The sequence below is a fragment of the Schistocerca nitens genome, chromosome 3 (genome assembly GCF_023898315.1).
Source record: "Schistocerca nitens isolate TAMUIC-IGC-003100 chromosome 3, iqSchNite1.1, whole genome shotgun sequence".
NCBI lineage: Eukaryota > Metazoa > Arthropoda > Insecta > Orthoptera > Acrididae > Schistocerca > Schistocerca nitens.
In genome coordinates, this window is record NC_064616.1 from 582,111,001 (window position 1) to 582,135,625 (window position 24,625).

The 24,625-nt window shown below is 40.2% G+C and overlaps 1 protein-coding gene across 6 annotated transcripts in view; it reads right to left on the minus strand.

Moving 5' to 3' along the window:
* Positions 1 to 4,988: 4,988 nt before the first annotated feature.
* LOC126248495 (kynurenine aminotransferase) overlaps positions 4,989 to 24,625 on the minus strand; it is a 59,648-nt gene continuing 40,011 nt past the window's right edge. For all 6 annotated transcript variants that reach the window (XM_049949531.1, XM_049949529.1, XM_049949527.1 and 3 more), the window contains exons 8-9: positions 5,372 to 5,535; positions 4,989 to 5,286 (exon numbers count right to left, since the gene is read on the minus strand). In XM_049949531.1, coding sequence (XP_049805488.1) covers positions 5,233 to 5,286; positions 5,372 to 5,535 — 218 coding nt within the window. In that variant the 3' untranslated portion in view covers positions 4,989 to 5,232. The remainder of the gene's footprint in view (positions 5,287 to 5,371; positions 5,536 to 24,625) is intronic.

Consider the following 24,625-nt stretch of genomic DNA (forward strand, 5'->3'; position numbering starts at 1 on the left):
CTGTTCGTCCAGTTGTCCAGCTTGATAGTTGCACCCCGGAATCCTGCATGTGTCAGCCCTTCCTGGACTGTCTCCTCGTCGATAATCCAAGGCAGTCCCCTGATCAGGGCCTTGGATTGCTTCTCGCGCTGTCTTGGCGCCGTAGTCTTCTCCATGCTGGGTGGATCCACAGTGTGGGCGACCACTGCGCTCTTAAGTGCGCAGTGGTCAGCTGCACTCGCTGCCTGTAGTTGTATGACAGCGCCTGAGTCAAGTGACTCGACGCCAACCTCTTCGCTACAGCAGCTGCCTATAACATCATATATCTCTGTCCACGACCCTCTACTGCACTGGATGTACAGAGGGGGGACAGGTACATGAAGTTCTTCACGCTTCCGATCCGCATTCCTACTGGGTTGCGGCGGCGTCGGCTGCTTCTCAACGACTGTCTTCTTCTTCTGTGCGTTTCTGCCCATGCTGTGACGCTAGATAGCACGACAATTTGCAGAGTCGTAAAAACGACACACGACAATTTGTGCTAGCGTTGCGTCACAGTCAGAGCATGGCTTCGCAGCTCTTCTTCACGCCTAGAGCAGGTAGCGCGCTTCACCAGAGATGCTTCCGCTGGTCATGAGTTGTGTTTGGAGAGCCAAATGGTAACATGACCATTCACAATAAGTGGGAAATCCAGGTTCAAGTCCCAATCCGGCACAAATTTTCATTGGCATTATTCCATTACACATCTGACAGTTGTCCATTTAAGCAACAGTGAATACATTTAATGTGTTTCTGCTTTGTAGTCTATGTACTGATTGTTTTCAAACCAAGAGAACTCACTTTTGAAACTCTCAGGGGAATATAAAATGCATCACATAGTTTAACAAACAATGAATCTGATTTTTCTCTCTTGTTGCTACATTTCTGAAAGGTATCTAGTCCCATTTCAAACTTTTTTGAACCTGAATTATACAATACCAAATACATTTGAAAATAGCCTGAGAATTTGATCAGTCGATTTGAGCTTTATAATTGGTCTGGCACGAGTAGAAGAATGTTGTAATAAACTCAGTACTTGGGAGTGCATATTTATGACCACCAAGAGGAAATCGCGGGCTTGAGAATATTTCATGGATATTCTAGAAAATAATGTATGTCGTCATATTTCTTTCTGGTATATTAAAATAGTTTTGAAAGCCAAAATACAATGTGAATGATTCGCCATTTAAAGAACACTGAAATATTTCATGGCAGTCAGGCATCAACTAGTGGTTGTTCTTTGTAGGTTACTAATGCAGGTATGACTTATACCAACAGTATGTTGCCATTTCCTGGGGGGTGAAAGTTTTTTTTCTTTACATGTGTTAGTGATAAATTTTTTTTATTGCATCACTATGTATGGTACCTATACATGGATCAGTTTTCTTTGTAGTACCCTTATGTAATTACCAACTTCCTTATTCACCTCTGCTTTACCTTCAAGTACAATGTGAGTGAAATTTATTTGAACACATATATATTACAGCTTTGGAGCCTGTTTAGAATACAAGTCACTGTGTTAACAAGAATATTTGCCACAGATTGTACCTACCATAGTATTTGGTTTACATATGCAAAGGTAACGGTGTGTCAAATAAAATAAAATAAAGCCTTAAGCAGCTTTCCATTTCAAATGCGCAACATATATTTATACCCTAGGTGTTTTTTTTTTTTTTTTTAAACTGGTTAAATTCATGATACATTCAGTTGATGTTATCTTGAAAAAGGTGTTCTGGCGTGAAAGCAAATTAACGTTTAGTGTCACGTGGGGTGGGGGACTTCAAGTGAAGAAGAAAGACCTTTTGCACTGAGTGCAAAAATTGAGAAAGTGGCAACTACTGTCAAAAAGAATTTGGTAGTTTCATTTCAAAAGCAAAGTTGCACTAAACCAGATGAAAGTTCTAAAAATTCTCGGATCGAATATAACAACTTAACAAGGCTTTTACTAAGAGCAGAGAATTTTACCTGCATTACAAAAGACAAACACATCTAATTTCATTCATAAAAACATGATCAAAAAGTTAATAGGTTCTATGAAGATGTCAATAACAGCCATTTGATGGATGGCAAAAAAGATTGTATCTTAATACCATTTTTTTCACAGAAAAACAGAGACAAAAATTTAATATTGTGTAATTTAAATGAACTATTCACTGAATTCAAAAAAGAAAATCCTGACATTAAAATTAGAAGGCCGAAATTTTGCAAGTTGAGACTGACATGATGTATTGTTGCAGGGGTGCCTGGCACCCATAATGTTTGCACTTGTTTGTATCACCAGAATGTAAGGTTGATAATAGATGGGGCCAATCTTAAAGATGACTATAAAAACCTTTTGGAAGTTCTGGTTGGCAATATTGACAGTTACAATTGTATGATCACAGAAAAATGTCAATACCGTCCAAACAGACAAGCTTTACTTGACATGGTTGAAGAACTGGATGCTTGACAATATAGAATACAAGAAATGGGTGACCAGACATGATCAAAACGGTGACAGTTACAAAACCATGAGAATAGACTTCTGAAGTGTTGGTAGCTAACCTTAAAAACTGAAAATGCATCATTTCATTGCCAAAGCTCAGGGTAAATTTCTGAAAAACAAAAAGCAAACCTTGGCACTTGACGAATGCTTAGTTCTCGCTGAGTTTTCTGAAAACTATTCCTTTGTTCGTCAAGATGTGAAAATGCATGTGATGGCGTCAGCGGTACAACAAAGTGAGCTGTCACATAAGCAAGTCTACAGTGAACCTATGAGAATCAGATCTTGACACCTCAAGAAATGTTTAAATTCTGTAAAGAACAGGTAAAAAGAGATTACCTATGTTTTTGTAAAATGTGAGGAAATACAAGAACTCTATGCTAGTGTCTTAGAGGAAAGCTCCAACACTTGCCAGATGATTAAAGGCATCCAATCTTTTCGTCGTTTTATACCTCAGTCACACAACTTGCTCAAATGTAAGTTCACATCAACATCCCCCGGTAGTGAACTTCATCAATGCAGAAAACTTGTATCGCTGACATTTCAAAGTAAGGACATAGTGGCTTGTGTTCATGGTGAACAGTGGTGGATTGTCGAAGTTGGTAATATTGATTGTCAAAACCAAGATGTGCATGTTATATTTTACCACCCACCATGACCAAGATCCTCATTTAAAAAAATTGAAAAGTATCAAGTCTGGATGCCTGTTAAAAATGTACTGAAGAAGCTGTCTCTCCTGGCATTTACAACAGCAACTGGCCAAACTTTTAACCTAATGCCCAAATTGGGTGAAGTCATTTCTCTGTTGCTCAATGAGCAATGTAGTAAAAACAAATAAGGTGAGAACAAGATAATGTAATTAGATGGCATTTTTTTAAGTGATCATATAATGTGTTTAAATTGTATAACTGATACACTTTATCCATTCGTGCTGATATTAAGAAATGTGTTTTTGGCTCATATTGGTATTTTTTTTTCGTAACTTCCCATTGAATCTCAAAGTTGAAATTTATACTGAAGTTTGATATCATAAAGTCTAGTACCTTCCGCCGCGGAAGTCGAACACGCGGCAGAACAAATGGACGTGGTCAGCCCATAGAGGACTCTGCCTCAGCGGCGGCTATTCCACGCAGTGGCTCTCGCGCAGCGAGGGCGCCACCGCTAAGCCACGTGCAGACAGCAGCCAATAGCCGCTCCCTCCGGTTTCGTATATAGGGACCCGCTCTGCCCTAGTCCAGTCAGTCTGGTACTCGCTCTGGATTTCGTTTCTATCGGCGGTACTGCGTTCTGGTCATTGCTCGTTGTTGACATTTGCCTGGCTCTGGTTCCGAGTGGATTTACGTTTGGTGTTGTGGCTTCCACAAACCTCTGTTGTTTATCTCTTCCTTGTTGTGTCGCTCATAGTCGGTCTCCGCCTGGCGGCTCCGATCCGCAGCCCGAGGTGTTCCCACTGTTGGTTGTGGTTACTACATAAAGGTCTATTAAGTGTGTAATTTTCAGATTTTTATCTGGTTCCCTAACAAAGATATTGCAGGTCAAAGAACAAAAAAATAAAAAAATTGTTTTCTTTTTATAAATAGTTGATTTTTTTTAAGTGTAAGCATCTCACCATCGATACTCTATAAAAAGTAACCATGCTGTGTAGTGTAATAGCACAAAAAATATTAAGGCTGAGAAATTATTCTGTTTTTGGAAAAACACTGTTCATGTTCAAAAAACAAGTTTAATTTGCAACCAATAACTCTGAGCCATTAAAAAATATATTAAGGAATTCATTCATTCAGCTAGGTGATCGTGATTTTAATTTATAGTCCAGTATGTGCTGAACTAAATGCTTTTTATTTGAAAAGTTTGCGGCATGAAACAAAAATGGCCACTGTTTCTAAATAATAACCAATAAATATGTTTTAAAAATATATTTGAGTCCACCAAACATGAGGGAATTTGGCCAGTGAATATCAATTTTTTCTGAAATGGTCAAGCAATCAGTGCTGCACAACTTGGAAAAGACTGACCCATCAGACTATTTCAGTGGAACAGTAAACACAACTGTATTAATGAAAACCAAAAAATGCATTTATTTCTGAACAACATTGAAACTGGGTTTAGTTCTACGACATTTTTTCTTGTAAATGAACTTGTTTCCATACTAATTTAAAACCAGTGTTCCAGTAAATCAATCAAAAATGATACCATTTAATTTAATATGCATGGGTGAAGTGTTCCTTTTACATGCATAATAACTGTGACTGAGACTGCACCATCTGTGAGCGCTGTATACGGGGCTTTACGCTTAACTTGATAGCCGCACTTTTAGGAAATTGTTCTTGCACTAACAGTAGGCTGATTTGCACACCTGTCCGAGAGTGGGCAGCACAGTTCAACATTTCTCAACATGCTTTGAGATTCTTGAGAATTTAGCTATTTTTCTCAAATTAGAGGCCAGACAAAGAACTTAACAGTTTCCAAATAAATCACTTTTAAATGCAAGTTATTATCATAAAATAATTTATTCACTTACAAGTGAATTTTTTACCTGTTCCTTTTTTTCATATTTCAGTACATGTACTTCTACCTTACAATATAAATTTTTAATAGGAACAAATATAAAAAGAGATTGCAATTTACAGGAGACAAAACCAAGCAGGTTTAACATCGCCTCCGTCAGGCATTTACTTTAGACATAACTCCAAAGAGCAAGCAGTTTAAATTAATGTTTCAGTTCACCAGGATTACTATTTCTTCCAGTTTTTCAGAATAGTATGTGCTTTCTGCAGGTTTTCATCTTTCTGAAAATTCATAAATTCACATTTATTAAATATGTACTAATACAATGATAAAGACTAAAGAAGACAGCAGACGACTGAAATATACCTTAATGAAACAGTAACGAACAAAGTTTTCAGCCAGGTTCTTGTGTTCATCAGAATAGAAAGCAGATGGTGGTATTCCTTGAAGCTTAACATTTTTCGTCATCCATTTGGTGAAACGATAATCCTTATATTTATCAGTTTCATCATTTAAATTGACTTTAGACTCTGCAATAAAAAAAATCTGAATTATTCTCACTGAACGACTTACATTACACAAGTTACAGATCAAAGTAGCTGTAGTTAAATACTCTTTATTTTTTTAAAAAAAAGGAAAAGAAGAGAGAGAGAGAGAGAGAGAGAGAGAGAGAGAGAGAGAGAGAGAGAGAGAGAGACCCACATTGTTCCAAAACACTTTGATATGTTAAATGAGATTTTACTGCACTTTTGTGTGTCCAAATTTTCAATTATTTTATGTTCTTAACAAAATATGTAACTTTAAGAGTATGCCTTGGTAGCTGAATCTGTCTCAGAGAAAGGATAACTTTTATCACTGGCAGTGCTTTGTGAATATGAGTGGATCAAGTAGGAATTTGAACCAGATTCCACACCAACTTGTAGATCCCTCTACATTCAGCTGAGGCAGCGAGGGCCAATCACCTTGAAGAGGAACACGAGCTTAATAAAGCATGGCGGTGTTCAAACAAACATTTGAAGTAAGAACTCCTTTAAAATCATCATCATCGTCCAGGTTGGTCTCCCTTAACCTTGGATCTGAGTTTGCTACCACTTGTTTCCCGTCTGTCCCTTCTTCCTCACAAAAAAAAAGAAGCTAATAGTTCTGAAAGCTATGTATAGTGTCTTTGTGCCTACTCCCCTTCCCCCACCCCATCTTCTTTCAATCTCTCTACTTGCAGTACTTGGAATTTCACTTCCAGAATGTAATTACTGATCAGCCATTCTGTCTCACAGAGACTTCACACTGTTTCTGAGTAAAGGAACAAATTAAATGATAAATGGTGAATTCCTAATGTATCCAGCTGGTGACCACAAACTTAATGACTTTTTAAGCTTGCAATTGCACATTGTGAACAAGCTGAAGACCTACACACATCAAAAAAAGTTTTGCAAAGTTTTGCATCACCTCAGTTGTGAGAGGTCCAAAACCTGTACAGGAACTTAAGACTAGAGATCAACATAAACATCACTTCTGCCCTTTTTATTGCTCATGAAAACCACACATTACATGAAGTACCACCATACAGCAAGACCTTCAGTGGTGGTGGACCAGATTGCCATACACATCAGTACCTCTAATACCCAGTAGCACATCCTCTTGCACTAATGCATGCCTGTATTCATCGTGGCATACTATCCACAAGTTCATCAAGGCACTGTTGGTCCAGATTGTCCCACTCCTCAACGGCGATTCAGCGTAGATCCCTCAGAGCGGTTGGTGGGTCACATCATCCATAAACAGCCCTTTTCAATTTATTCCAGGCATGTTCGACAGGGTTCATGTCTGGAGAACATGCTGGTCACTCCAGTCGAGCGATGTCGTCATCCTGTAGGAACTCATTCATAAGATGCACACGATGGGGGTGCGAATTGTCATCTGTGAAGAAGAATGCCTCGCCAATATGCTGCTGATATGGCTGCACTATCGGTCGGAGGATGGCATCCACTTATTGTACAGCCATTACGGTGCCTTCCATAACCACCTGTGGCATACATCAGCCCCACATAATACCACTCCAAAACATCATGGAACCTCCGCCTTGCTGCACTTGCTGGACAGTGTGTCTAAGGTGTACAGCCTAATGGGGTTACCTCCAAACACGTCTCCAACAATTGTCTGGTTGAAGGCATATGTGACAATCATCAGTTAAGAGAACATGATGCCAACCCTTAGCGATCCATTCGGCATGTTGTTAGGCCCATCTGTACCGCACTGCATGGTGTCGTAGTTGCAAAGCTGGACCTCGCCATGGACGTCGAGAGTGAAGTTGCGCATCATGCAGCCTATTACGCACAGCCTGAGTCTTAACACGACGTCCTGTAGCTGCACGAAAAGTATTATTCAACATGGTGGTGTTGCTGTCAGGGTCCCTGTACAAATTCAGTCACATGATGGTACCACCTGGGGATGTCAAACACAGAGCACTGGCCTGTTTGAGCCACCTTTATACTTCAGATTATTTCATAAAATCTCTTGCAAAGCCATGACCTGTAATTCTCTTAAATGACTCTTATGCTTTGGTATTGAATCTTTAACAAAATCTGTATAAGAAAGTGTTAAAGAGTTCTCTTCTTTCTCCAGTTACTTCCCTACTTGCCACAAGATAATAGGATATTACCTTTTATACAAGGTGTCCTGGAAGGAATGATCAATGTTCAAGGAAATGACAGGGATGCTCATGTGAAACAAGAAACATCATACGGACATACGCCCTATTGCAGATGGTATCCATCATAGCACACAGTTAATATACATATGTTTTGTCCTAATGGTGCACACACATACATGTCTAACCCTAATCACTGGATTGGGCTTCGTAGTACAGTTAACTGGTCACCAAGATCACCAGACCTTACACCATTAGATTTTTGTTTATGGGGTTAAATGAAGTCTGAGGTGTACAAACGAAAGGTGAATATGCGAGATGAACTGCCCGGTCACATCCTCGATGCTTCTGACTTCATTAGGAAGTGTACAGTGGCACTCTGACAAGCAACACGTGTTCTCCCAAAATTGTACAGATGCAATGAAGTTGATGGTGGGATATTCAGACATTTATTGTGAGCTGCACAACAGCTGTAATGTGACGCATACGATGACGCCTAGAGATGAATGTGTTAAAAGCATTTATTTTTCAATTAATACTTTGTAAAATGCATGTTGTAATGTTTACTAACTGTTTTACATGTGTAAACTTGACAATGTACTGAATAATACAGAAAATAAATAACAATTTACATTAAATATGTTCTATCTCACAAACCACTCAGTATAGGGCATACAGCTATATATATATATATATATATATATATACAAGCAGACATTGTAAAGGCAAAGAGTTTAGGCAGAGATGTCAGTCGAGGCGGAAGTACAGAGGCGAAGATGTTGTTGAGTGACAAGTGATGTACGAGGGGCGGCAACTTGAAATTAGCGGAGGTTTAGGCCAGGTGGGTAACGGGAAGAGAGGATATATTGAAGGGCAAGTTCCTATTTCCGGAGTTCTGATAGGTTGGGAGGTTACAGAAGCAAATAGCTAGAGCCACTTCCTCATCCCCTCAAACCCAGAACCTCCCAAAGAAGAACCCGAAAAGTGCCCCACGTGTGACAGGATACTTTCCAGGACTGGATCAGACCCTGAATGTGGCTCTCCAGCAGGGATACGACTTCATTGCGCGCGCGCAAGTGTATACCTGTCCCTTTTTCCCCCTAAGGTAAGTCTTACCGCTCCCGGGATTGGAATGACTCCTTACCCTCTCCCTTAAAACCCACATCCCTTCGTCTTTCCCTCTCCTTCCCTCTTTCCTGACGAAGCAACCTTGGGTTGCGAAAGCTTGAAATTTGTGTGTGTGTTTGTGTGTTTTTTATTGTCTCCTGTCAACATACCAACACTTTCATTTGGTAAGTGACACCATCCTACAACTCATACTCCCTGTCTCAACATACAAATTCACAGCTGTGGCATTTTGGTCCATATGACAAGCCATGTCAATGCATAGAATTACTATATCAGCTAAGTAATTTATTACTGGTTGATATTTCCATTATCTCGCAACATATTATTCACATAGCTTCCAAATCCCATATGTACACTAACAAACTTTGGTTAAGACCACAACTGCAGTCCTAGTTATGGAAATATGTATTGATCACTTGCTCACATTACAATGAACTACTACTGATCTACTGATGCACATCATTCAGTACCAATGAGGGCTGACCAACAAAGACTGAGACAGATTTTTTTTTCCATAGATATTTCTTACTCCGTTTCAATTTTACATGATCTTTTTTAAAGTACTACCCTCCCACTTGAATGTACTTTTCATAGTGTCTCTGTCAGCTCTCAAACACATGGTGTAGGCCATTCTTTGTCAGGTCCTTGAAAATCATTTTACTTCTCTTGAGCAATACGTCAGAGTTCTCAAATCAAATGCCCTGAAGTTTTGCCTTTAGTGACGGGAATAAAAAGCAAAAATCACTGGGTGCAAGATCAGTCCTATAAGGCAGATGCGGTACACAAATAATGTTGACTAAGCCAGAAACTGCCGGACTTAACTTCCGACATGAGGCCCTGCATTGGCATTATGAAGTTGCGACCCACTCATGAGGAAGTTCTTGTCATTTGCTTGCAATGTGCTTTCTTGGGTTAGCCAACATGTATGTATAGTATGCTGCTGTAACCATAGTATGCGGGAGGATTAGTGAGTATTTGATATGAGTTGTCGGCTTTGAGCAGTGACATAGGAAATATGTGACAAATGCCGTAAACAATATGGTGACCATTATATGATTTTATTGGCAATTTTTCAGACAGACTAAGCTACAGAGCAGTCTTATCACATTCATAGGCTTCACCAACTAACAACAGAACTGAGAATATATGCACCAAAAGGTAACATGACAGCAGCCATTAACATTATGTCACTGGTCAAAGCCGATGACTCATCTCAAACATTCCTCTTGACCCAATCATTCCATAATAGTAACAAAACTGATCATCATCACTTTTCCTGCAGATGGAACAATTTTCACCTTTTTTGGTGTTGGAAAAACTGGCGATTTCCAAACACTGTGTTGTCTCATTTTCCTTCAGGATCATAATGATGCAGCCATGACTTATCACCAGTGAGAAATCTATTACGAAACATATCCCCTCCATCAACAAAGAGACGGAGCACCTCATGGCTTGTATGAGAACGGAAAAGATACAGGACTCAGGAGATTCGTTCGGGTAAAGTATCACAACCGAGTGCAACCATTTTGAAATTGTCTCTACTGCGCACGAGCAGCTTCGTGATAGTTTGACCATCAGAACCCTTTGGCTTTAGTTGAACTGCTCGAACACACATTTGGCATGTTTCGTTGTCTGACCACCTGTACCCCTAGTTGACACCTCTGCTCTATTCACATTGCTCAAATGTTTCTCATTTAAATAATGAAACAGTGCACTGGGTACATATTTTTTTCATGCTTAGCACTATGCATTTAGAAAATTTATTCTTATTGTCAAGTGAAAATATATACATAAGTATTTTATATGTTGTTTGTATGTGTGTTGTGCATATCTAGCACTATATTGTGTTGTCTTTTCGATGTTAAGGCACTGTATTGTGACTGACTCCTACATTATGCAGAAAAACACACGCGCGCACACACTGAAATTTCACAAACAGTATGAGTGATGGTTTGCGTGTGTCTGGTTTTCTGCACAATGGAGAAGGCACAGCATGATATAACCATAAAAACACAGCTACGGTGCAAGACAGCAACACAAAAAATATTTAAGTAAAAATTTGATCATCACAAAGAGAAATTTTTGAAATGCATCATGCGAAACATGGAAAAACATGCAAGTGGTGCAATGTTTCATTACCGTATTTAAAGAATAAAATTTCCAAAAACATCAATTATGATGAATGAAATTGAGTCAAACGTTTCTGCTTCCCACTTGTGGTCAAAACTTCTTGGAGAACCACTGATACAAAACGTAGATGAGTATGTGCCAAGCAAGGTCATAAGAGATGGAAAAGAGCCACCTTGGTACAACAACCGAGTTAGAAAACTGCTGCGGAAGCAAAGGGAACTTCACAGCAAACATAAACATAGCCAAAGCCTTGCAGACAAACAAAAATTATGCGAAGCGAAATGTAGTGTGAGGAGGGCTATGCGAGAGGCGTTCAATGAATTCGAAAGTAAAGTTCTATGTACTGACTTGGAAGAAAATCCTAAGAAATTTTGGTCTTATGTCAAAGCGGTAGGTGGATCAAAACAAAATGTCCAGACACTCTGTGACCAAAATGGTACTGAAACAGAGGATGACAGACTAAAGGCCGAAATACTAAATGTCTTTTTCCAAAGCTGTTTCACAGAGGAAGACTGCACTGTATTTCCTTCTCTAGATTGTCGTACAGATGACAAAATGGTAGATATCGAAATCAATAACAGAGGGATAGAAAAACTATTAAAATCGCTCAAAAGAGGAAAGGCCGCTGGACCTGATGGGATACCAGTTCGATTTTACACAGAGTACGCAAAGGAACTTGCACCCCCCCCCCCCCCCCTTTCGTGCAGCGGTGTACCGTAGGTCTCTAGAAGAGCGTAGCGTTCCAAAGGATTGGAAAAGGGCACAGGTCATCCCTGTTTTCAAGAAGGGACGTCGAACAGATGTGCAGAACTATAGACCTATATCTCTAACGTCGATCAGTTGTAGAATTTTGGAACACGTGTTATGTTAGAGTATAATGACTTTTCTGGAGACTAGAAATCTACTCTGTAGGAATCGGCATCGGTTTCGAAAAAGACAATTGTGTGAAACCCAGCTCGCGCGATTTGTCCACAAAACTCAGAGGGCCACAGACACGGGTTACCAGGTAGATGCCGTGTTTCTTGACTTCCGCAAGGCGTTCGATACAGTTCCCCACAGTCGTTTAATGAACAAAGTAATAGCATACGGACTATCAGACCAATTGTGTGATTGGATTGAAGAGTTCCTAGATAACAGAACACAGCATGTCATTCTCAATGGAGAGAAGTCTTCCGAAGTAAGAGTGATTTCAGGTGTGCCACAGGGGAGTGTCGTAGGACCGTTGCTATTCACAATATACATAAATGACCTTGTGGATGACATCGGAAGTTCACCGAGGCTTTTTGCAGATGATGCTGTGGTATATTGAGAGGTTGTAACAATGGAAAATTGTACTGAAATGTAGGAGGATCTGCAATAAGTTGACGCATGGTGCAGGGAATGGCACTTGAATCTCAATGTAGACAAGTGTAATGTGCTGTGAATACAAAGAAAGAAAGATCCTTTATCATTTAGCTACAATATAGCAGGTCAGCAACTGGAAGCAGTAAATTCCATAAATTATCTGGGAGTACGCATCAGGAGTGATTTAAAATGGAATGATCATATAAAGTTGATCGTTGGTAAAGCAGATGCCAGACTGAGATTCATTGGAAGAATCCTAAGGAAATGCAATCCGAAAACAAAGGAAGTAGGTTACAGTACGCTTGTTCGCCCACTGCTTGAATACTGCTCAGCAGTGTGGGATCCGTACCAGATAGCGTTGATAGAAGAGATAGAGAAGATCCAACGGAGAGCAGCGCGCTTCGTTACAGGATCATTTAGTAATCGCGAAAGCGTTACGGAGATGATTGATAAACTCCAGTGGAAGACTCTGCAGGAGAGACGCTCAGTAGCTCGGTACGGGCTTTTGTTGAAGTTTCGAGAACATACCTTCACCGAGGAGTCAAGCAGTATATTGCTCCCTCCTACGTATATCTCGCGAAGACACCATGCGGATAAAATCAGAGAGATTAGAGCCCACACAGAGGCATACCGACAATCCTTCTTTCCACAAACAATACGAGACTGGAATAGAGGGAGAACCGATAGCGGTACTCAAGGTACCCTCTGCCACGCACCGTCAGGTGGCTTGCAGAGTATGGATTTAGATGTAGATATAGATATCTGAAGACATTCTTAATTATTCCCAACACCAATTTCCTCATCAACGTCTTGTTTTCTTTTATACTTTTTGATTATATGTGTACGATTAAAAAATTTGTTCAGCTTGTCTCATAGATTTTGGTAACACAAATTTTGTTGCTGATTGACAATACAGTGCAGATAATTAGTACCAATGTTAATAGACAACAATGTAGTAAATGCCCAAACATAACAAATACCAGAAATTACCAAATTTGAAGACAAATTATCATCGGTTTAGTTTGTAGGGAGGGGCCACAATGTACTCACTGGTTAAGAAACTGGCATGCAACACCTCCCCTCTAAAGTGAACCAACTTAATGTGCGTGTGTCATTTATAGCAGTGAGTATAGTATGTGACCACCAGTTATCAGCTCTTGTTATCGGATCCTTGTACAGAAGAGGGAAAATTAATTCATTTTGGAAGCAACATTAACAGAGAATAGTGAGATCCTTCTGCTTTTGATACCCCAGGCTTTATATATGGAATGCATTTCTACAGAAAAATCCCTCAAGAGAATAAAATCACATTAGCCACAACTCAAACAGCTTTCACCCAGTCACAAACCATGCGGATTGCAAGAATGCCTGTGTCGAATGCATCCACACAGTTTGCAACTGTATCTTGAACGAACCTAGGGTTTTTGCACTATCCCCACCACGCCATTCCAGGTCTAATCAAGCAAGCAATGAAAAATCAGAATTGGAAGGCCAATGGGAAAGCGCTGTTTCACCCGCGAGCATGTAAACTGTGGGGAAATTCAATTCGATTCGGGGATTTTGTGGGGATTGGCATTATGTGGGGAATATGCATGCATTTTAATATTTTACTATTTATTAATGCAGCACAGTTGTAACATCGATAATTTGATGGTTGCTGAGTTTGTTGCTGGTGTTGATTCTAATGATTTTCAAGACCTTAAGCTCAGAATGAGTTTCATGGAGATTTCAAGCAATCTTGTATAAACAGGGTAGATAAATGCTCTTTTATACACAGATATTACTTGAGTGAAACTGAACATAACAATGGCTGAGCGCATGCACAGAGCAAAGCATTGTTCTCCTTCCACATTCTGTTTGCTGGGCAATACTCTCTCGCTACTCTTCAGCTCACAGAGCATGTATTCTAACATATTCGACTGCTTACATTTTGTTTTCATTCCTTGGGAAATAAGAACAATTTTGTGCAAAAATGGATAAATGTTTGCTAAAAGTTGTAGATAAAAAAGAAGAAATTAATCCTAAGGTCGTTTACTAACTAAATTTGTTTGCATTCTTTAAAACATCTCACATATAACTTGTTCACTTTTTAATGATACCTGTGGTTATATTCCGATCTAGAGTCATTGGCGGTAATCCAGAGGTTTTCCTGCTACTTTCAAACTCCTGCCAGTCTTTACTACATATTGTTGTGTGAAGGTACATTATTAATTAATGCAGTGAAAGGTTTGTTGTTGTTGGTGGTGGTGGTGTTGGTTTTCTGGGCATTGCAAATGCACGTGATACATGATAGTGAAGAAAATGTTCATAGCACAGTATCACCATCTTGAACACCTAGAAGTTGTGTAATTCGACTGTAAAGGTTTAATAAATAAACTAACTATCATACCTATCTTACTCATTGAATATCTGTTTCAGAAATGGCTTTATCATTTTCCATGTTGCAAACAAGCACCATTTGTGAACATGACTGCCTTTGTACAGAATGCTTCCATAAAACCTTCTTAGTTCTTACTTCTGTGGATTACATAAATTTCTACAATCACAAGGCTCTTACAAATAAGGTTGGACAATAACAATTTTGCTCTCCCATTGGCTGGCTGCTATGACATCAGCAAGGAACTGTGTGTTCTAGCAGATGACACAGTCTATGTATTTATGCGGAGTTTTTGACAAAGGACTTTGTTTCCGTCAGATTACTTTGAAATGTTAAGTGCTTTTCTGCTGCTAAAATGTTACTGTTAAATCATCTATATCATTTTCGATTGTAGCTTTATGACTCACTCATCAGTAATATACCAGATCACTATCTATTCTGGTATCTTTTAAAATGATAATGTTTGGCCTTTGTCATCGTATTTGAACAGTGGACTAGTTGGAATCATAGATACTTAGGTTTAACTTAATGCCACAAGTTCCTTTTTAGATGCTCATATTTTCACTGTCATTTTCAAAGCACTTGGCAACTGTTCGAAGACGTTATAGTTAATTAGCACTACACTGTGTGCTGAGGACATCATATTGCTTATTTCCGATGTTGCAGAAAAATGGTTTGAGATCCCTGTTTTACAATGAAAACTATTAGCTTTTCACATGTGGGCAAAACTGTCTGAACACATGTTATTACTGTAGTAAACAGCACAGATCACATGAAGAATATGAGCATCATAAAATCAACTGGTCATAGTCAGTTACATGTAATTACACTTGAATACCAACTGTTACATTGAAATAAGTTCAGCAGAAGACTTTGACATACACTATGTGATCAGAAGTATCCAGACATCTGGCTGAAAATGACTTACAAGTTCGTGGTGCCCTCCATCGGTAATGCTGAAATTCAATACAGTGTTGGCCCACCCTTAGCATTGATGACAGCTTCCACTCTCCCAGGCACATGTTCAATCAGGTGCTGGAAGGTCCATTGGGGAATGGCAGCCCATTCTTCACGGAGTGCTGCACTGAGGAGAGGTATCGATGCCGGTTGGCGAGGCCTGGCATGAAGTCGGCATTCCAAAACATCCCAAAGGGGTTCTATAGGATTCAGGTCTGGACTCTGCAGGCCAGTCCATTAGAGGAATGCTACTGTCATGTAACCACTCTGCCACAAGTTGTGCATTATGAGCAGGTGCTTGATCGTGTTGAAAGATGCAATCGCCATCCCTGAATTGCTCTTCAACAGTGGGAAGCAAGAAGGTGCTTAAAACATCAATGTAGGCCTGTGCTGTGATAGTTCCATGCAAAACAACAAGGGGTGCAAGGCCCCCTCCATGAAAAACATGACCACACCATAACACCACCACCTTCGAATTTTACTGTTGGCACTACACACACTGATAGATGACATTCACCGGGCATTCCCGATACCCACACCCCGCCATCGTATCGCCACATTGTGTACCGTGATTTGTCACTTCACACAATGTTTCTCCACTGTTGAATCGTCCAGTGTTTCCGCTCCTTACACCAAGCGAGGCGTCATTTGGCATTTACTGGTGTGATGTGTGGCTTACGAACTGCCGCTCGACCATGAAATTAAAGTTTTCTCACCTCCCGCCTAACTGTCATAGTACTTGCAGTGGATCCTGATGCAGTTTGGAATTCCTGTGTGATAGTCTGGATAGATGTTTTCCTATTACACATTACAACCCTCTTCAACTGTCGGCGGTTTCTGTCAGTCAACAGACAAGGTCGGCCTGTACGCTTTTGTGCTGTATGTGTCCCTTCATGTTTCCCCTTCACTATCACATTGGAAACAGTGGACCTAGGGTTGTTTAGGAGTGTGAAAATGTTGTGTACAGTCATATGACACAAATAACACCTAACCACCTGACCATGTTCGATGTCCATGAGTTCCACGGAGTGCCTCATTCTGCTCTCTCACGATGTCTAATGACTACTGAGGTTGCTGATATGGAGTACCTGGCAGTAGGTGGCAGCACAATGCACCTAATATGAAAAATGTATGTTTTTGGCGGTGTCTGGATACTTTTGATCACATAGTGTAGTTGAAAACTACACTTCACAGGAAACAATGCTGGTTCGTATACCGTTTTTTTTTTCTTGTCGGTAAACCTGCACATCCATTACGTTAAATGTGAAAAAGTTGGCCATAGTCAGTTGTATAGATGAGATAATACCAAGAAATGTTGAGAACTATAGTTCAAACATGCTATTACAGTAACTATACAGCTTTCAATCCAGTTGCAACATTAATCAGAACTCCTGCACACATTTTGTCTATTATTAATTTTTTCAGCTCTTCACTACTGCGAAGATGAACGTCACTTTCTCGCTAATTGGCAGTGAGCTACTCAGCTTTTTGCTTTTTCTTTCTCCGACAGCTTGCGCAAATTGATGAATGTTTGCATTTTGATGCAATTTTTATTATTTCTCAATGATTCCTGGGGAAGTTCTATATGTATTATACACGAGTTCTTAAAGATACTCCTAATAAACCGTTGCATTTATGTAGTATCTGGACAAACATTAATTCGAATTTGCTCACCATTTCAAACCACATTTCTGAGGAAAAAAGGAACATTATGGTTTTGCGTCTCGTCAAACACACACATTTCTGAGGGTACAAGCATTACTGCAAGGCAAAACTTGGAGGTTGCCACTACATCGCATATGTCTCATCATGATCCGGTTGACAGAGTTTCCAGTCACATAATGCAACACCAACTAATACATATTTCTGAAACAAATAAATGAAAACGAAGAAACTGCCACGTTTGTTCCAAAAACAAAAAAAGGAGAACAACAAAGATAATGTGCAAGCCTTGTGGAGTTTTGTTACATCTTTGAGGCCGTTTTGCTGTGTATCATATGAAATAGAAATACTATGTACCAAAGACAATACAAATAAACAAATATATGAAGCAAACAAATTTTGTATTTATTTACGTATGTATATTTTCAAATTTTCATGAAAATAGGGGAACAGGGTTGAGAACTTATGAGAACTAACGATAAGATTACTAAAACTTAACAATCTATAATCTCCCAATAATGTCAAGAATGGCGGGTGACAAGCCAAGTACTCCAAATTAGTGCTGCCGGTGCCAAGCGAATAAATTTGTATGAGACGTGCAGACGGCAAAGCATTAATAGTGGCTCGATGATACACGTGTATATATTACCACATGCTCTGATTCAACCTATTGCACCATGAACAACTGTTAATTTGCTTGAATTCTGCCTGCAATATCTTGTGTAATGTGTAGTACCATAGTATAAACCAGCAGAAAAATGGTCCTGTTGGAGCACAAAAAGGTAAATTCGTTGCTACTGGAAAGAGTCTGACAGGATCACGGAAAATTTTGGCACGCAAACATATTCACTCTTTTAACACAAAGCATTCTAAAGCCAGTCCCCCTGGAGTGAAGGCTGCATACCCAGCATCTCCTTCTCATTGCTACTGACTATGTCTCTCTCTCTCACTGTCTCATTGTTTCCCACTCATTTACAGTATATCTCACTGACTCTGTCTCCTCTATCACTTACACTGTCTTCTTTTGTCTTTCTATGCCACTGCCAGTGTCTCCACCATACCCGGGCAGCTCAAAAATGGGTGGAGGGGGAGGGGGGGGGGGTGGCGGATCTTTTCCCCTGTACCCACCAGTTTAAAATTTCTCCAAGACTGTGTATGATGTTCACTGACCTCCTGCCTCCTGTCCTCCTGTTCTCATTTCCTCTGTCTCCGCTCTCTTTTCCATTCAGTGCTTCTATCTCCAGGCATCTCTCTTTTTCTTTAACTGCCACTGCCTCTCGCTGACCATGAACATTTTCTCTCTCTTTGGCCACTCACTGACCATGAATATTTCATCTCTCATTGGCTCCCACTGCTATGGTCTTCATCCATCTATCTCTCTCACACTAGCAGTTTCTCTCTCCCAACACCACTGCCTCCCCCCCCCTCTCTCTCTCACTCTCTCTCTCTCTCTCTCTCTCTCTCTCTCTCTCTCTCTCTCTCACACACAATGTCTCCTCTCCCTTCCACTGTTGCTGTCTCTCTGCTATTCTCTTTCAGCACAAAGAAGTGTGAATATGTTCACATGCCAAAATTTTTTGAGTTTGACAGAGCACTGAAAGACCTGAGTCAAAACAAGGCCCTGGGAGTAGACAACATTCCATTAGAACTACTGACAGAATTGGGAGAGCCAGTCCTGACAGAACTCTACCATCTGGTGAGCAAGATGTATGAGACATCTACATCTACATCCATACTCCGCAAGCCACCTGACGGTGTGTGGCGGAGGGTACCTTGAGTACCGCTATCGGTTCTCCCTTCTATTCCAGTCTCATATTGTTCGTGGAAAGAAGGATTGTCGGTATGCCTCTGTGTTTGCTCTAATCTCTCTGATTTTATCATCATGGTCTCTTCACGAGATATACGTAGGAGGGAGCAATATACTGCTTGACTCCTCGGTGAAGGTATGTTCTCAAAACTTCAACAAAAGCCCGTACTGAGCTACTGAGCGTCTCTCCTGCAGAGTCTTCCACTGGAGTTTATCTATCATCTCCGTAACGCTTTCGCGATTACTAAATGATCCTGTAACGAAGCGCGTTGCTCTCCGTTGGATCTTCTCTATCTCTTCTATCGACGCTATCTGGTACGGATCCCACACTGCTGAGCAGTATTCAAGCAGTGGGCAAACAAGCGTACTGTAACCTACTTCCTTTGTTTTCAGATTGCATTTCCTTAGGATTCTTCCAATGAATCTCAGTCTGGCATCTGCTTTACCAACGATCAACTTTATATGATCATTCCATTTTAAATCACTCCTGATGCATACTCCCAGATAATTTATGGAATTAACTGCTTCCATTTGCTGACCTGCTATATTGTAGCTAAATGATAAGGCATCTTTCTTTCTATGTATTCGCAGCACATTACACTTGTCTACATTGAGATTCAATTGCCATTCCCTGCACCATGCATCAGTTTGCTGCAGATCCTCCTGCATTTCAGTACAATTTTCCATTGTTGCAACCTCTCAATATACCACAGCATCATCCGCAAAAAGCCTCAGTGAACTTCCGATGTCATCAACAAGGTCATTTATGTATATTGTGAATAGCAATGGTCCTACAACACTCCCCTGCGGCACACCTGAAATCACTCTTACTTTGAAAGACTTCTCTCCGTTGAGAATGACATGCTGCATTTTGTTATCTAGGAACTCTTCAATCCAATAACACAATTGGTCTGATAGTCCATATGCTCTTACCTTGTTCATTAAACGACTGTGGGGAACTGTATTGAACGCCTTGCGGAAGTCAAGAAACACGGCATCTACCTGGTAACCCGTGTCTATGGCCCTCTGAGTCTCGTGGACGAATAGCGCGAGCTGGGTTTCACACAATTGTCTTTTTCGAAACCGATGCCGATTCCTACAGAGTAAATTTCTAGTCTCCAGAAAAGTCATTATACTCGACCATAATACGTGTTCCAAAATTCTACAACTGATCGACGTTAGAAATATGGGTCTATAGTTCTGCACATCTGTTCGACGTCCCTTCTTGAAAACGGGGATGATCTGTGCCCTTTTCCAATCCTTTGGAACGCTACGCTCTTGTAGAGACCTACGGAACACCGCTGCAAGAAGGGGGGGGGGGGGGTGCAAGTTCCTTTGCGTACTCTGTGTAAAATCGAACTGGTATTCCATCAGGTCCAACGGCCTATCCTCTTTTGAGCGATTTTAATTGTTTCTCTATCCCTCTGTCGTCTATTTCGATAATACCCTCAGACTTTAAGAAGAATATAATAATTCCAATCCCAAAGAAATCAAGTGTTGACAGATGTGAGAATTACCGAACTATCAGTTTAATAAGCCATGGCTGCAAAATACTAACACGAATTCTTTACAGACGAATGGAAAAACTGGTAGAAGCCAACCTTGGGGAAGATCAGTTTGGATTCCGTAGAAATGTTGAAACACGTGAGGCAATACTGACCCTACGACTTATCTTAGAAGGAAGATTGTTGTTGTTGTGGTCTTCAGTCCTGAGACTGGTTTGATGCAGCTCTCCATGCTACTCTATCCTGTGCAAGCTTCTTCATCTCCCAGTACCTACTGCAGCCCACATCCTCCTGAATCTGCTTGGTGTATTCATCTCTTGGTCTCCCTCTACGATTTTTACCCTCCACGCTGCCCTCCAATACTAAATTGGTGATCCCTTGATGCCTCAGAACATGTCCTACCAACTGATCCCTTCTTCTAGTAAAGTTGTGCCACAAACTTCTCTTCTCCCCAATCCTATTCAACACCTCATTAGTTATGTGATCTACCCATCTAATCTTCAGCATTCTTCTGTAGCACCACATTTCGAAAGCTTCTATTCTCTTCTTGTCTAAAATATTTATCGTCCATGTTTCACTTCCATACATGGCTACACTTCATACAAATACTTTCAGAAACGACTTCCTGACACTTAAATCTATACTCGATGTTAACAAATTTCTCTTCTTCAGAAACGCTTTCCCTGCCATTGCCAGTTTACATTTTATATCCTCTCTACTTCAACCATCATCAGTTATTTTGCTCCCCAAATAGCAAAACTCCTTTACTAATTTAAGTGTCTCGTTTCCTAATCTAATACCGTCAGCATCACCCGACTTAATTCGACTACATTCCATTATCCTTGTTTTGCTTTTGTTGATGTTCATCTTATATCCTCTTTTCAAGACCCTATCCATTCCGTTCAACTGCTCTTCCAATTCCTTTGCTGTGTCTGACAGAATTACAATGTCATCGGCGAACCTCAAAGTTTTTATTTCTTCTCCATGAATTTTAATACCTACTCCGAATTTTTCTTTTGTTTCCTTCACTGCTTGCTCAATATACAGATTGAATAACATAGGGGAGAGGCTACAACCCTGTCTCACTGCCTTCCCAACCACTGCTTCCCTTTTATGCCCCTCAACTCTTATAACTGCCATTTGGTTTCTATACAAATTGTAAATAGCTTTCGCTCCCTATATTTTACCCCTACCACCCTCAGAATTTGAAAGAGAGTATTCCAGTCAACATTGTCAAAAGATTTCTCCGAGTCTACAAATGCTAGAAATGTAGGTTTGCCTTTCCTTAATCTAGCTTCTAAGATAAGTCGTAGGGTCAGTATCGCATCACGTGTTTCAATATATCTACGGAATCCAAACTGATCTTCTCCAAGGCCGGCTTCTACTAGTTTTTCCATCCATCTGTAAAGAATTCACATTAGTATTTTGCAGCAGTGACTTATTAAACTGATAGTTCAGTAATTTTCACATCTGTCAACACCTGCTTTCTTTGGGATTGGAATTATTATATTCTTCTTGAAGTCTGAGGGCATTTCGCCTGTCTCATACATCTTGCTCACCAGACGGTAGAGTTTTGTCAGGACTGGCTCTCCCAAGGCTGTCAGTAATTCTAATGGAATATTGTCTACTCCCGGGGCCTTGTTTCGACTCAGGTCAGTCAGTGCTCTGTCAAACTCTTCACGCAGTATCGTATCTCCCATTTCATCTTCGTCTACATCCTCTTCCCTTTCCATAATATTGTCCTCAAGTACATTGCCCTTGTACTGACCCTCTATATACTCCTTCCATCTTTCTGCTTTCCCTTCTTTGCTTAGAACTGGGTTTCCATCTGAGCTCTTGATATTCATACAAGTGGTTCTCTTTTCTCCAAAGATCTCTTTAATTTTCATGTAGGCAGTATCCATCTTACTCCTAGTGAGATAAGCCTCTACATCCGTACATTTGTCCTCTAGCCATCCCTGCTTAGCCATTTTGCACTTCCTGTCGATCTCATTTTTGAGACGTTTGTATCCCTTTTTGCCTGCTTCATTTACTGCATTTTTATATTTTCTCCTTTCATCATTTAAATTCAATATTTCTTCTGTTACCCAAGGATTTCTAGTAGCCCTCGTCTTTTTACCTACTTGATCCTCTGCTGCCTTCACTACTTCATCCCTCAAAGCTACCAATTCTTCTTCTACTGTATTTCTTTCCCCCATTCCTGCCATTTGTTCCCTTACGCTCTCCCTGAAACTCTGTACAACCTCTGGTTTAGTCAGTTTATCCAGGTCCCATCTCCTTAACTTCCCACCTTTGTGCAGTTTCTTCAGTTTTAATCTACAGTTCATAACCAATAGATTGTGGTCAGAGTCCACATCTGCCCCTGGAAATGTCTTACAATTTACAACCTGGTTCCTAAATCTCTGTCTTACCATTATATAATCTATCTGAAATCTGTCAGTATCTCCGGGCTTCTTCCATGAATACAACCTTCTTTTATGGTTCTTGAACCAAGTGTTAGCTATGATTAAGTTGTACTCTGTGCAGAATTCTACCAGGCAGCTTCCTCTCATTTCTTACCTCCAATCCATATTCACCCACTACGTTTCCTTCTCTCCCTTTTCCTACTACCGAATTCCAGTCACCCATGACTATTAAATTTTCGCCTCCCTTAAGATTAAGGAAAGGCAAACCAACATTTCTAGCATTTGTAGACATAGAGAAAGCTTTTGACAATGTTAACTGGATTACTCTCTTTCAAATTCTAAAGGTGGCAGGGGTAAAATACAGGGAGCGAAAGGGTATTTACAATTTGTACAGAAACCAGATGGCAGTTGTAAGAGTCGAGGGGTATGAAAGGGAAGCAGTGGTTGGGGAGGGAGTGAGACAGGGTTGTAGCCTCTCCCCAATGTTATTCAGTCTGTATATTGAGCAAGCAGTAAAGGAAACAAAAGAAAAGTTCAGAGGTATTAAAATCCATGGAGAAGAAATAAAAACTTTGAGGTTCGCCGATGACATTGTAATTCTGTCAGAGACAGCAAAGGACTTGGAAGAGCAGTTGAACAGAATGGACAGTGTCTTCAAAGGAGGATATAAGATGAACATCAACAAAAGCAAAATGAGGATAATGGAATGTAGTCAAATTAAGTCGGGTGATGCTGAGGGAATTAGATTAGGAAATGAGACACTTAAAGTAGTGAAGGAGTTTTGCTATTTGGGGAGCAAAATAACTGATGATGGTCGAGGATATAAAATGTAGATGATGGTTGAAGTAGAGAGGATATAAAATGTAAACTGGCAATGGCAAGGAAAGCGTTTCTGAAGAAGAGGAATTTGTTAACATCGAGTATAGATTTAAGTGTCAGGAAGTCGTTTCTGAAAGTATTTGTATGGAGTGTAGCCATGTATGGAAGCGAAACATGGGACAATAAATAGTTTGGACAAGAAGAGAATAGAAGCTTTCGAAATGTGGTGCTACAGAAGAATGCTAGAGATTAGATGGGTAGACCACATAACTAATGAGGAGGTATTGAATAGAATTGGGGGAAGAGGAGTTTGTGGCACAACTTGACTAGAAGAAAGGATCATTTGTATGGCATATTCTGAGGCATCAAGGGATCACAAATTTAGCATTGGAGGGCAGCGTGGAGGGTAAAAATCGTAGAGGGAGACCAAGAGATGAATACACTAAGCAGATTCAGAAGGATGTAGGTTGCAGTAAGTACTGGGAGATGAAGAAGCTTGCACAGGATAGAGTAGCATGGAGAGCTGCATCAAACCAGTCTCAGGACTGAAGACCACAACAACAACAACAACAACAACATGGGAATACAATCCTCTGGTAAACTTGTGAATGGCTATAGCATGAAATTTAATATTTCTTTCCTTAAAGAGATTAATGTTCTGTAAGTCAAGAGAACAACAAAGATGGAACAACTGTCATTTTACATTTACCAGTAATTATTTAGCAGAACTAACACCTTGATGAAAATATATATTTAGCTCCTCCTGAATATATCACAAATGTGTTTTAGCCCTGCGTATGCTGTTACTTCAGACTGGTGTCAGATTTGTCATACCGTGA